Consider the following 12,444-nt stretch of genomic DNA (forward strand, 5'->3'; position numbering starts at 1 on the left):
AAGGAAATAAAAACCTGAATCTCAGCAAATTCCTTTGCAAGCGCCGTTCCTCTTGCTTCTTCTTCGCAGGCCGATACATGAAGTAGCAAAAGTCCTGCCCCTCACACGTTTGGTTTCGTCGCATGCCGGTGGGTAGCAATGGCCGGTGTCGTCCTCGAAATGGATGCAGCATGATGCTCTTGGTTCTCCGGTCAGCTCGCCAACCCTCCCCGCCAGCGACAATACGCACGCATCTTCGAACGCAGGATTCTTTCACAATGGTCGCATCTACCGCAAGATACTTAGAGGTGACAGGGTGCTTTTCGACAAGCGCGTCAAAGTTGTCTCGAACATCGGGAAGAGTCAACTTTTCTTCTTGTAATTTCATAGTGGAGGACTAGAAATCCCCAAGCTCGCAAAAAGGATCCCTAAGACACTTTTCCTGGCGACGCGTCGGCATCAGCGAGACGATGTCGTCGTCGTCGGTGTCGAGGGCGGCGCGAATCTTGAGGTACCGGTCAATCATCCAAAACGTTGAGCTTCATCTCGTCGCATGGCGAAGTACTGGTCGCAAATGAGTTTGTTTACCTATATTTACACCAAAACTATTTTAGTAAATATTTAAACTTGCCAGTTTTATCGCAACATTCGGGAAACATAATCAATGCTAGCGCAACTTTACCTTAATGAAGCCGCCTTGTTCAGACTCCGCAACTTCTGCATAAGCAACTGAAGCTGGTGAAAGATACAAATTTACAGCTAAGTTTAGCCGGTGGCTGGCACAACCGATGAACGGCACCTGCAGCAAATCAGCAAGTTTGGTGTAGACTGAGCAATTGTCACCCACAACATATGCTATGCTAGCCAGGTTGCGCTTAAAGAATGGCAGTATCCCTTGAAGAAACGTGACATGGTTTGCAGCAGTCTGATCAACTGCCTCTTCGTCTTCGCCAGCAGAACTTTCTCGGAACGTCCATCGTGACCAAACACGCCAAACACAGCAACATAATGCTCCGACATAAAAGTGCATCCGTCCAACATAATGCCAAAAGTGGAGGGAATGAAGTCACAGATCGCGGTTTCAACCCCTTGAGTCACTAAAGAGCGTATTTGAGCAGCGTTTCAGTCAAAATCCTCTCCAACGACGGGTACTTGTCGACAGTACGATCCTCACAGAAGGAGAAAGGGAGGCTGCATTGCACAGTTAAGTCAAGCCAAGAGTAAACAGGTTGGCTCTTCTGAAGACGGTCTGGGTGCTGCTTTAGGACGTGACTGATGAGATTGGAGTAGCCAGTCTTGACGTCTTGCTTGCGAATGGTGCCACACTGGGAGCGATAGTGCTTGGTCGGCTCATCTTGCTCGTCGAGAAGTGATTTGAAAAAGTAGCTGCAGATTTGCTTGGTCTTAAACGATGTTGAGAGGGTCATGGTTACTTTAAAAGTGAGAATTCGCAGATACAAGGTCGTGCTGGTGATTGCCCTGTACCATTCAAAGTAACAGGGAGTCTGTGGTGTAAATACTACACAATGGTGGCGCTGGACGACATCGTAAAAAGGTGCACTGTAAATAGTTAGATAGACCGTACCGGTTAAAACCGGTAAACTACGCATTTGTAGGAGTTTTAGATTTAGGAAAATAAGCTATTTAAATTGGAAAATATTGTATTGGATTTTCACTACATTTATTATTTCGAGCACCTGGACGCTATGCCAGACGTCGGGAACCCGAAAATGCAATACTTTAATTAATACATCGATGTGAACTGAGAAAATTAATAATTCAATTATTTGCAAAACTTCGCAAGTCACGATTGTAGTTCAGAAACATTATCATCTCGAGCCTGGCTGGAGACATTCGCTTCCGTAGATCAGACAGCACCAGCTTAGCGAGAGAGAAGAAGCGCTCACACTCGTTAGACGTTGGCGGGATGTACGCGACGTCGACGCAGCGCAATTGCGTTTCTTGTACGCCGCTCTCACAATAGAACGCTCTCGGCGGCTCTTGAAGACGACCGTTCGAGATCAGGCGACCTAAATTCAGCGCAGGCTAATTTTTCCGCGACGTTCAGCGCACCCCCACGCTGTAACTTGACTAGACCTTACTCAAAATTGGGGTTGTTCCCGTTGTGGACAGCCATAAATTAATAATTAAATTAAAAAATTAGGATTAATTTTTACGCATATTATTTTTTCGGGTTCCCTGGCAGACGAGAGTGTCGCTCATTTAATTCTGATGAAGTCGTTGGAGGGCCTCAGCTATCGGAAACACGACTAGAAGCGAAAGAAGCGCATGGAGAAGATGTTAAACACTGCGAGCGATTTCAAACACGCCCATTTCAACCCTACTCAACGGAAAGGTCACAGGATCGACGTGTTGACCTCGTACCCATTCGACACATGAGAAACGAGCGAAATGGTGCGAGAAATCGTCAATCCTCTGTGTGATATTCGCTGGAAATATATCATAAATGTGAAAAAGAAACTCAAATTCAAATGACTGTAGCGTTCCTATTCTCTAAACTTCTAGTGAATGCGGTAACGTTGGACGAGGAACTCGCCTTTGGGTGTTTCTTTCCACTGGATCTCAACGTCAAGGAAGCGCGGGTTCTCCGCGTTCCGTCGCACCCACCACTTGCCTTCTACAACATCTCCTTGCTTAACCGAGAAAGGGTGCGGGACGTGGAAGAAAACCTGGTGCCAGTGTGTCGGCGTGCCCTCAGCTCCAGTAGTGAAGTACTCGGGGCGAGGACAGTCACGCTCGAAGCCAATGTCGAAGCTGGACACGAAGCCGTGCATGGTCGCATCTCTCGTGATCGACAACGTAAAGGTCGAGTGGAAGTCGAGCTCGTCGTACTTAACAAGGTCAATGTCGATCTTCTGCAGCAGCTCACGGCTCGAAATGATATCATCCGGACCAACATCCTCCACGAAGGCGTCACGGATGGAAATCTTGGACTGGATTGGCTTCATATTGAAGCCGTAGACGTCGTTCCAGAAGTCAAAGCGCTTTGTCGAGTCCTCCATACCTTGAATGAACATGGAACACTTGTCCGGGAACAAGTGTCCCCCTTCAGCTAGCCACTTGTCACGTGCGAATAGAACCGTGTCCAGCATGGATTCATACAGTAGACAGTACCCCATCCACTCGGACACAATGATGTCCACCGTGTCCACTGGCAGCTCGATCTCCTCCACTTTGCCGCGTAGAATAGTGATGACGTCGCTGAACCCATTAGCAGCCACGATCTCACGAGCCACGTCTCCCATCTCGCTGCGGTCGATGCCGATTACTTTAGCAGCGCCAGCCTGGGCTGCAAACATACTCAGAATGCCTGTACCGCAGCCCACATCGAGCACCACCTTGTCCTTAAACACCTGCGGGTTGTTGATGATGGCGTTACGGTAGCCATCAGTGCGCACTCTGTCCGTGATCATCTCGCGGTGGATACCCACCTGCGAGTACGAATCAAAGTAGTACGTGTCGTTATCAGCAGCGTCCTCCACCGGAGCGGAGCTCTCTCCATCGACTACAAAGTCCCGGACGAGTTTGGAGTATTTGGTCATCTGCTGCTTAAGCTCTTGGTTCTCTAGCTGTAGCTTCTCAATCAGAGCTGCGACGTCATCTCCAGGATTTTCATTCTTCTGTTCCTCCTCTACATTGCTCTCATCCTCGTCGTCACTGCTATCGCAGTCGAGACAGTAGAGCAGCGGGTCGTCGGCCACCACGGGTTTTAGGAACTCGTCCTTCTGGAACGCGGCGTTGCCCTCCGCAGCCAGCGTCTGCTTGATTTGGTCAGCTGACACTCCGTCCAGCGTGTTCCAGCGCAGATAGTTGACTAGCTGGATGGTGCCATACGTGTCCAGCTTCCGTGTCGAGATCTCGTGGCGCAACGAGAAGTCGTGCGTCTCCTGCAGATGCGCGTGCAGCGACTCCTCGGCAGGAAATTTGCTGGCGCAGAACACGCAGTCAAAGCTGGCGGATCCGTCGTCCACCCAGTCGTCCCACGTCTCGCCGTCGCCGTCCTCGCGCTGCTCCGCCATCGTTACAGGTAAAATAATCCAATCTCCACCAGCCACTGAATTATTATCTCAAATGGCTACATTATCTTATTTAAGAATTTCTAAAAATTGATAAAATGGCTACATTATCCTGATTACGAAGGAGAAATGTGTATGATAAGCTTATCGCATCCAGGGCAAGGCTGCGTCGTGCTGTAAAGACGTGGACACGACTCTGGACGCTACGACAACGAACTACAAGGCGGCAATCACGCGCAGCAGCCGTCTTTGGTCTGGTCCTGCGACTCGTCCACTCGGAACTTGCTGCCGTTGGCCACGTCTAATCTATCGTGCTCGCTTTCTGCCAGCCGCTTCTGGATGTCCACTGCAATCGAGCGGAAGGCCTCGTCGATGTTCTCGTTGCTCTTGGCGCTCGTCTCGAAGAACTTGATGCCGAACTCGTCTGCCAAATCCTGACCTTGCTTCGTTGTCACCGCCTGAGACCAGCCATCGTGACGTTTAGTCAACTATGAAAAACAAGTTGAAAAGGACTTCGTCAACGCACTCTTTCGGACGGATCCACATCACATTTGTTGCCAATCAGAATCTTGTTGACGTTAGACGATGCGTTTTGTCGAATTTGTGTCATCCAGTTGCGAATGTCTGTACAGAAATTAAGAATTAGAAAAGAAAACACAAGCTTGTATCAATAGCTGGGAATGGACTGTTAGCAGCGAGCGTACTCTGGAAGGAGTGGTCGTCTGTCACGTCGTATACCATTAGGATCCCCATCGCGCCGCGATAATAAGCTAGTGTCATTAGAAACATCACAGTTTAATACCGATGCTAAAAAAACGTTTCAGCTTATAGCCGCATATACCGGTGGTGATGGTTCGGAAGCGCTCCTGGCCGGCGGTATCCCAGATCTGCAGCTTTATCCGCTTGCCGTCCACATCAATGGTCTTAACCTTAAAGTCGATTCTGTTATTGGCGTCCAAGGCACAATATTAGTTTATATACACGCTGCGTATAGTATGAAACATGAAATACAATTTATCCCGCACCCGATAGTGGTGATGAAAGATGTCGTGAACGAATCGTCAGAGTAACGCAGAAGAACGCAACTCTTCCCCACGCCTAAACAGCAGCACAAAAAGAGAAAGGATGTTAAAAGACTTGGGCAAGAGGAGGAGGATGTCGCGCACTGCGCTGTAACGCACCGCTGTCTCCAATCAGCAGGAGCTTAATAAGCAGGTCGTACTTGCTGCTGTGCACCATGGCGTCGACTAAATAGTGCGCGATAGACTATGGCGAAGAAGCACGTGTCCCATTTTTATGGTGTACCACATCAAAAGCGAGGATTGCATACTTACCGATATATTTCCTGCGGTTAGATTGAAATTAAGTGCTCAACACATTACACCCGTCATTCGACGTTTTTTTTAGTGTTTAAGTTTATTTTAAGTTCTCTTCCATTTTCTTTTTCCTGAGCCTAAAGGATTGATGGCCCTTAAAAGATCTGGGACGACAGATAATCTTTACCTAGCATTTCCAACAAAGTAAAGTAAGCCAAAATGGGATAATTCCACATTGAGGCGCTTTATAGTTCACTGTCAATCTTAATAAATTAAAGGGCTCAAACAAACAGAGTCACTCCAAAGCAGTTCTCGCAGATCTCACTCCAAATGCTTAATTTCACTGTAACTTTGTTTCTTGATGTATCGCTTCAGCTGTCGCGTGCTATCGCCGTAGCTCAATAAACTTCAGTTGCATCCAGTAGCTCTATGATGCAGCTTTACTTGACTAATGACGTCCTTTACCAATACAGACATGGCAGATACCTTCTCAAACTCCTCACCCGTGGGTGAGATCATGGCCAAACACTTGAGCAGCAAATAGTGCGTAGAAGTAAGCGAAGGCGTAAGATCGAGCTTTTCGACTAGTGGGTCAGCCACAAGAGGTGCTTTAGTATCGCTGATGACCCAAGAAAACGTGTCAGCAGGCAGCATACTCATCACCGCAGCAAATTCCGCTTCGGTCTTCATCCGCCTCAAAATAAGCGATAGTCTAGCTCGTGCAATAGCCCCAAGCTTAAGCACCAATTGCTCTGGTCTCTGCATCTTCTCAATCGCTAGATCGGCCCGTTCGTCCCGTCCAGATTGATACAAGAACACGACGTACTCTTCTCGAATTACCTCCAACGGGAGGCCAAATGCTTCAGCAAGCGCAAAGCCCAACGTTTCGTCATGTCGAAGAAGCTCCTTCAGAAATCTGGTACGGTCTCGAGTAACAGACGTCGTCTCCACTTCGCTCGGCTGAGCAAGTTGTTGAGTCGTCAGAAAACTGTCGGGTCGGCACAAATATCGGCCACTGTTGGAGAACAACTTCACAATCGAGATCGGCGTCACTGACGTTGCAGCAAACGAATCGAGCAGCATAACCAAACTGATGTGATCAGCGATCTGTGCAACAGAGACCATGTCAAGCTTGAAGCCTTGTAGTGCTTGCATGAGAGTGGACATATCGTGTGCAGGGGGCCACCTTTGTCGATACACCAAGTGGAGATCTTTCACGCGACAACGCCATTTGATTGACTGAGTCAAGCTTTCCATCTTAAACACGGCGATTCGAGACATACTCTCGTCATCATCATCCGATTCGACATCTGCATCGCTAGTTTCATCGTCATAGTCGCTTTCAGCCTCATACTCAGTTGCCACGACTCGAACCGCTGCTACCGCTTTCACTGCATTAAACAACATGACAAGCAGGTTTCGGATAATGCAGAAGAAGCGGCGAGCGACTTGTGGCTGAAGACCCCGTTGCGGCTTCCGACCAGCTGCACTCTCCTCCCAAAACGTGATCAGTGTCACTACATGCACACGGATGTATCGCTCCCAAATGTACGCCGCCATGGCCGCTTTCACTTGTAGCGACACCACACAATCCAGTTCCAGCAGCGCGTCCTCCAGCTGTCGCATGTCCGATCGCTCCGCGTTCCAAGCTGCACACAGGATTCCTACTCGGAAGCAGCACAGCGCATCCTTGTTCGCAAATTGAGGATATGCGCCAAGTACGGCAGCCCAATCCTTCATTTGTGCAGCCTTTCGACAATTCTCCATCGTCGCAACCCAACCGTCCGTACCGTCATCACCCACACTTACCTCGACATGGTCTTTGGGCAGTTGTACAGCAGCATCATCTTCGCCAGGCTCATGGCCATCATTGATCTGCATGACAGCAATACTCCGCATGATATCATCCACGTGTTCCACCGCGTCCACAGATAAGCGACCGACTTTTCCAAGACGCAACGACAGGTGCACCGTTTTGGCAATGCAGTCCTGTAGAATCACCCAGCGTGCTCCACTACCAACACTGCTATACTTTCCGAATGTGTCTTCTTCAGCATGCTTCGCCGATTGTTTCTCACCCCATCCACAGTGCTCGCTCAACACAAATCCGTGAAACAGCTTCGGGGTCTTCCAGCACGAGTTAAATATCGCCACCAGCGACGAGGGGCAGCCACGTAAGCGTCGGAGATAGGATTCTGTCGACACAAATGAAGTTTTCGCATTGTCTTCGCCTTCTTCTTGAATCCCAGTCTCAACGTCAGAGATGACAAAATACGGCTGTAGCCAGCGCTGAAGCGACGACGACATGGAAGGTGGAGGAAGAGCGAGTATACCGCCAAGAGGTAGTGAGAAGTACCACTCAATAAATAGTCTGGTGAGCATGTCTTCCGTCAAGAAAATGGCTGAATGAAGTTGTTGCAACTCCTAAAGTAAAAAAAAAGATTATACACAAAGTAGAGACCGAAAACATAAGAAAACCCATTCGTACCTGAACGGCGAAGACACTCGATAGCACTGGAGCGAGAATAAACGTAAGCAAGCAGTCCCTCTGAGCAGTAGTCGAAAACTTGCGAAAGATCGAGGTCTTCAACACGCGGAAAGTGTCACGCAGGAACTCTTCCTTGGTCTCCGCAACTTCAAAGAGCGACAGAATATCGCGTCGCCGAGGCAAGTCAGGGTCATTGAACGGCATGGAGAAAAACTCCATAAACTCCCAGGCCGTGAGCTGGCTGGCACTATCCATCGCTGTTCGCGTGCGGCTACACAATTCGTCATCCAGAGCGAGACCAGCCCTACGAAACAACTCTAACCACGGTAACACACGCGGTGGTGGGCCAGACTCGTGTTTTTTTGTACTCGCTCGCGAAATAATGTCTCTTGTTGAGGTCTGGATCATCGATACTAGCGCATGTTTGCCTCGCTCAAATTCCTGCACGCAGTGGAACATAATCAGCATAAATCCAACAAAGACAGAGGGTAAATACTGCACAGCAAAGTACACTACGGCCTGGAACCCTATAAATGAAGACACAAGGCGATGCTGCCAAAGAAGTTTCCACTGGAGCGATAGTTCTACCCCAGTCGGTGTCCTAGAAGACATTCCGCTTTTCAACGCCTGTAAACACACGAGTTAGAGGACAAAGAGATTGTTAATTCGAAGTATAGCAAACGCTGACGTACCAGCTGTAGCTTTTCCAGCGCTTTAAGCAAGAAACTTGCGTTCAGCAACGCCATGTCTGCATTAAGGAGAACGTCGAGCAGTGTCTGGATCGTTGTTGACGACGACAGACTGCCGATATCCTCTAGCAAAGGCTCCAGCGAGTCCTGCTCCAGTGTATGCGTAGCATCGACACGTTTTTTCTTCACGAACGCTTGAAGACCGCCAATCACCTGATGCAGGAGGAAATTCTCTTCTTGGAGCTTGTTTTGCGTAAAATATTTCATCAAAATCGACGCGTTGGGCAGTCCTGGCTTCAGCTCAATCAGTTCCGACACATGGTCGCTCGTTGCACACAAGACGACACACTTTGTTCTTCTAGTCACAGGGTCAAACTGCGTGAAGAGTTTAGCACAGTTGCCCACCGCAAAACTGAAAACCCTGGGGCCATACCGTGCACGCCATACCTCCACAATGCCACGTTGGGCAGAGTAGATGACCAAGTAGAGTCCAGGGGGTCGACGAGCACCGTCCGATCCTTGCATCCAGCCCACCTGCGCATTCCGATAACCCTTCCACATGCGAATCACGAGCATACGTGCAGTATCTACCAGTAGAATCCGTCCTAGCGTGTCTGATACAGCTGCCAACCTGCCTGTCGGACTCAATACGAGAACTCTGCAGCGTCGTCGCTCATCTTCATAGATCGATCGCGTAGTGCCTATTGGTGCTGGTACATGCTCTGCTGCGGCATCAATTGCACCTGAGCCAAGCTGAGTGTACTCGGTGTGTCCTGCCTCTCCAGTTGCACCCTCTCCTGCGTCTCGTCTCCACCCCCAACTAGTTGCAAAGTTCCAGACAGCTCCAGCGGCTCTCGATGCAATGGCTGTAGCGATATGAGCCAAGTGGATGATGGAATTCTGGTCATTTCCAGCCTGATAAAACGCGAGGAAAGGCGCAGAGCCTGCGCTTATGATTGTATACACGCCAAGACGCGAATGCGACTGGAAAATCGTGGGTCGCACGGGCCCACATGGGATAGCAGCAACGATATCTTTCTGTTCTCGTAGCGAGTATTTCCGGAACTTACTGGCTTGTGCCGGCCCGAATACGGAGTTTAGTTTGGCTAAAATCTCTGAAATTTGGATGATAGCCACGGTAGAGTCTGTGTATAGTACCCAGAGCTCTCCTTCCATGTCTGGCTCGCTTGATAGCAAGACGCTAGCTCGGCGTGGAGCCGTTATCGTGGCTGCGTTGCGATTCACGTCCAGTTTGTGTACTGTTGCGCCGTGCAGCTTCTGCTCGAATAGAAGCTTCCCCACGCGGTTGAAAATGCGCACGATGCCCGACGTGTAGCCGGCGCAAAAGCGCTCGCGGTCAAGCCACTTGACGTCTGCAACCTGCTCGTCCTCCTCCAAGTGAATACTATCAGCATCTACGATGACACAGAGCGAGGCTGTCGTTTGGCCATTATTCTCCATATCCTCCTGCACACCTACACTGTAGATCTTGCGCTCGAAGCCCAGCAACAACGTCAAGTCCTCAGCTACATCTACGTGCACTCGTGGGTCGTCGTACAGCGACACGAAGATGTCTGGGGCTTCACCAGAGCGCAACGAGGAGCTGTCGATTCGTAATGCCACAGCAAAAGCATCTTCCGAGTCGAACGGAGGCAACTCCGAGCCGACGCGAGCCGCCGATGATGCCATCACGGCGAGCTTTTTCTTCTCAGTGCGGAATCGAGAACAATTGAAGGAGTGATGGTCTCTGTTTGAAATGGGTACAGGGTACCAAGTTTTGCTTCAACTCAACTCGTTTTTTTGGCAGAGACCCGAAGATGCGGATGGCGAGAGGAGCCCACTATCGACGGCGATGGATCCGCGGAACAGCATAGAAATCTGGTGACAAGTGTGGGGTGTGGCAGGAGCTACGCTAGATTGTTCATGCCATGCAGCCCTATTTCTCAATCTCGAGTCGACGAGGCAAGGATGTCACGTCGTGACTTACGACAGAATCGAGCTTTGCTGCTGCTAGTTGCAACATTGTTGTGCGGGTTAATGGAGGCAATAGATGTCGTCGATGGCTATGGTCACCGCGTCTTCCGACGGCTAGACTCACTTGACGGTAGCAGCATCGATGTTGACGTTACCGTGGCCCCAGTCGAGAAGCACCAGGAACAAGAAGACTTGACCATGCAGCCTTCGATCTCGGACGATAGCTCGGACAGCAGCTTTCCCAGCACTTCCATCATCATCGTTACAGTCGGATTAATCGTCCTTGTGGGTCTCGTTATTCTTCTGGTTGTGCTACGGCGTGGCAGGTCCGACCCTGGTCAGAGTGAATGTAATGTCCATCAACCGCCTGAAAACTCGCGCTTTTGCATGAAACGCACGACGTTTGCCGTTCCGGAGGCAGGACATAGTGACCACGTGGAAATTGACTCGAGCGGGTCGGTCGTTCCTGTGCTGGGCGACAACGCTCTTCACCGCAAGATTGAGGAGGCCAATCAGCACGAGCTCAAACCTTCCTGGGCTGAAGCCAGCTCGTACAGTGTCGCTCCTCTCAGCAGCAGACATACGCGACCAGCGGTGCCGATGCTTATCTATACGCCAGCTCGAGGGCGTGGGCTGACTGATAGCCACCCAGCCAGCGACTACAGTCAAAGTTCGCACACAGACGACTATTCTATCGGCATGCTCGAGTCGCCAGTCTCTACGGAATACAGCTTCGGCTCCGAAGCCGATGATGTGTTCTTGTCCACACATTGGGACGAAGTTGACTCGTACAGAAGTATGGATTATACCTTCTTGTCGACGACGTCATCGGACGTATTTGGCTCAAATCGGGCTAGGAACGGGGGCGCTTGGAAGCAAGTGTATGGCCCGAACGACACACCTCCCGGTCAGACGCGTCTGTCTACGGGTGCTCTGTTTGTGCGGACTATTGACCCGACCGAGCTAAGAAGGATGCGTCTCGACACTCGTGCCTACGGAACACGAAGCAACCGAATGCGCTTCGACGTCGAAGTGTAGCGTCTTCAAGTGTCTAATTAAGCATGAGAGAGCGCACAGCAAGTCTCAGCTCTTATTTATCCTTTCACAGCAACCTGCGCAATATACTTATTGGGCACCACGCACTCTTTTTATCAACGATCCATGTGGGTGAATTCAAGTCGAAAGTTTCGAATCTGTTCGTGTCATCCGCGGCCACGCATACTTTCAGCTCAACTTTTAAAAAGATGAGCATTTTTGGATGATATTTTTTTTTACAAACTTTAGATCAATAATGTATCTTTTAACAAATATAAATGGTTCGATATCTTGCAAGCCAAGACGGAGAAACCTTGGTATCACCATCACGAAAACCACTCGAAGCATGTCTGAGCAGGGACAGAGTTCGGGCCAACATTTTCATGACGGACCGTGCTTGAGTCAGGTGCAATATTTCTTGCCGTTTGGATCTACATATTCTCCCTTCCAATAGCTTGACATTTAATGCCAAGCTATTGAAAGGGAGAATGGGTATAGTGACCTTGTCTGGTGGAACTACGAAGTACAGTCGTCGAGCTGCAAAGAAGTTTTAAAACGTAATATAAGTTTACCTCCTTGCAAGGGTCTCTATGTTCGCCAGTCACCTGAAACAATTCATTCCGGCTTGATTATCGCATCCACAGACTTGTGAATTTGCTCTGCTGGCAGCTGATACAACAATTTAACATTGTCGTATCAGCAGCGCTAATTTCATTTTCGTTAGTGAACATGGCTGTGAATCGTTCGGACTTGGTTCAATCATTGAGATCGATCGTCGCACTAAGATCACCTACAGACACCCCATATCATCGTCATCTCAGTCTTCATCCCCAATTTCCATCCGAGTGTCAACATTTTTTGTGCTCGCTGATTTCTCCCTACAGGAACTTGCGCAAGATAGGAACAAGTTTACAAAACGATAATAT

At 49.4% G+C, this 12,444-nt stretch overlaps 4 protein-coding genes across 4 annotated transcripts; 1 reads left to right on the top strand and 3 right to left on the bottom strand.

Moving 5' to 3' along the window:
* Positions 1-2,501: 2,501 nt before the first annotated feature.
* Positions 2,502-4,045, bottom strand: PITG_17135 (arginine n-methyltransferase, putative; the record flags this gene model as incomplete). Its single annotated transcript, XM_002896985.1, has 1 exon — positions 2,502-4,045. One exon carries the CDS (start codon positions 4,017-4,019, stop codon positions 2,502-2,504), a length of 1,518 nt encoding a protein of 505 aa, XP_002897031.1.
* Positions 4,046-4,246: 201 nt separating this feature from the next.
* On the bottom strand, positions 4,247-5,255 carry PITG_17136 (Rab8 family GTPase, putative; the record flags this gene model as incomplete). The annotated part of the gene is made up of 6 exons (XM_002896986.1): positions 4,247-4,474; positions 4,543-4,640; positions 4,721-4,786; positions 4,858-4,958; positions 5,042-5,114; positions 5,198-5,255. The coding sequence occupies 6 exons, from the start codon at positions 5,253-5,255 to the stop codon at positions 4,247-4,249; spliced, it is 624 nt and encodes a 207-aa protein (XP_002897032.1).
* A 392-nt stretch (positions 5,256-5,647) lies between these two features.
* On the bottom strand, positions 5,648-10,198 carry PITG_17137 (uncharacterized protein; the record flags this gene model as incomplete). Its single annotated transcript, XM_002896987.1, has 4 exons — positions 5,648-7,756; positions 7,821-8,261; positions 8,337-8,447; positions 8,513-10,198. The coding sequence occupies 4 exons, from the start codon at positions 10,196-10,198 to the stop codon at positions 5,741-5,743; spliced, it is 4,254 nt and encodes a 1,417-aa protein (XP_002897033.1).
* A 483-nt stretch (positions 10,199-10,681) lies between these two features.
* On the top strand, positions 10,682-11,521 carry PITG_17138 (uncharacterized protein; the record flags this gene model as incomplete). The annotated part of the gene is made up of 1 exon (XM_002896988.1): positions 10,682-11,521. The coding sequence occupies one exon, from the start codon at positions 10,682-10,684 to the stop codon at positions 11,519-11,521; it is 840 nt and encodes a 279-aa protein (XP_002897034.1).
* Between the last annotated feature and the right edge of the window lie 923 nt (positions 11,522-12,444).

Source organism: Phytophthora infestans, genomic scaffold, assembly GCF_000142945.1.
Source record: "Phytophthora infestans T30-4 supercont1.50 genomic scaffold, whole genome shotgun sequence".
Taxonomy (NCBI): Eukaryota; Oomycota; class Peronosporomycetes; order Peronosporales; family Peronosporaceae; genus Phytophthora; species Phytophthora infestans.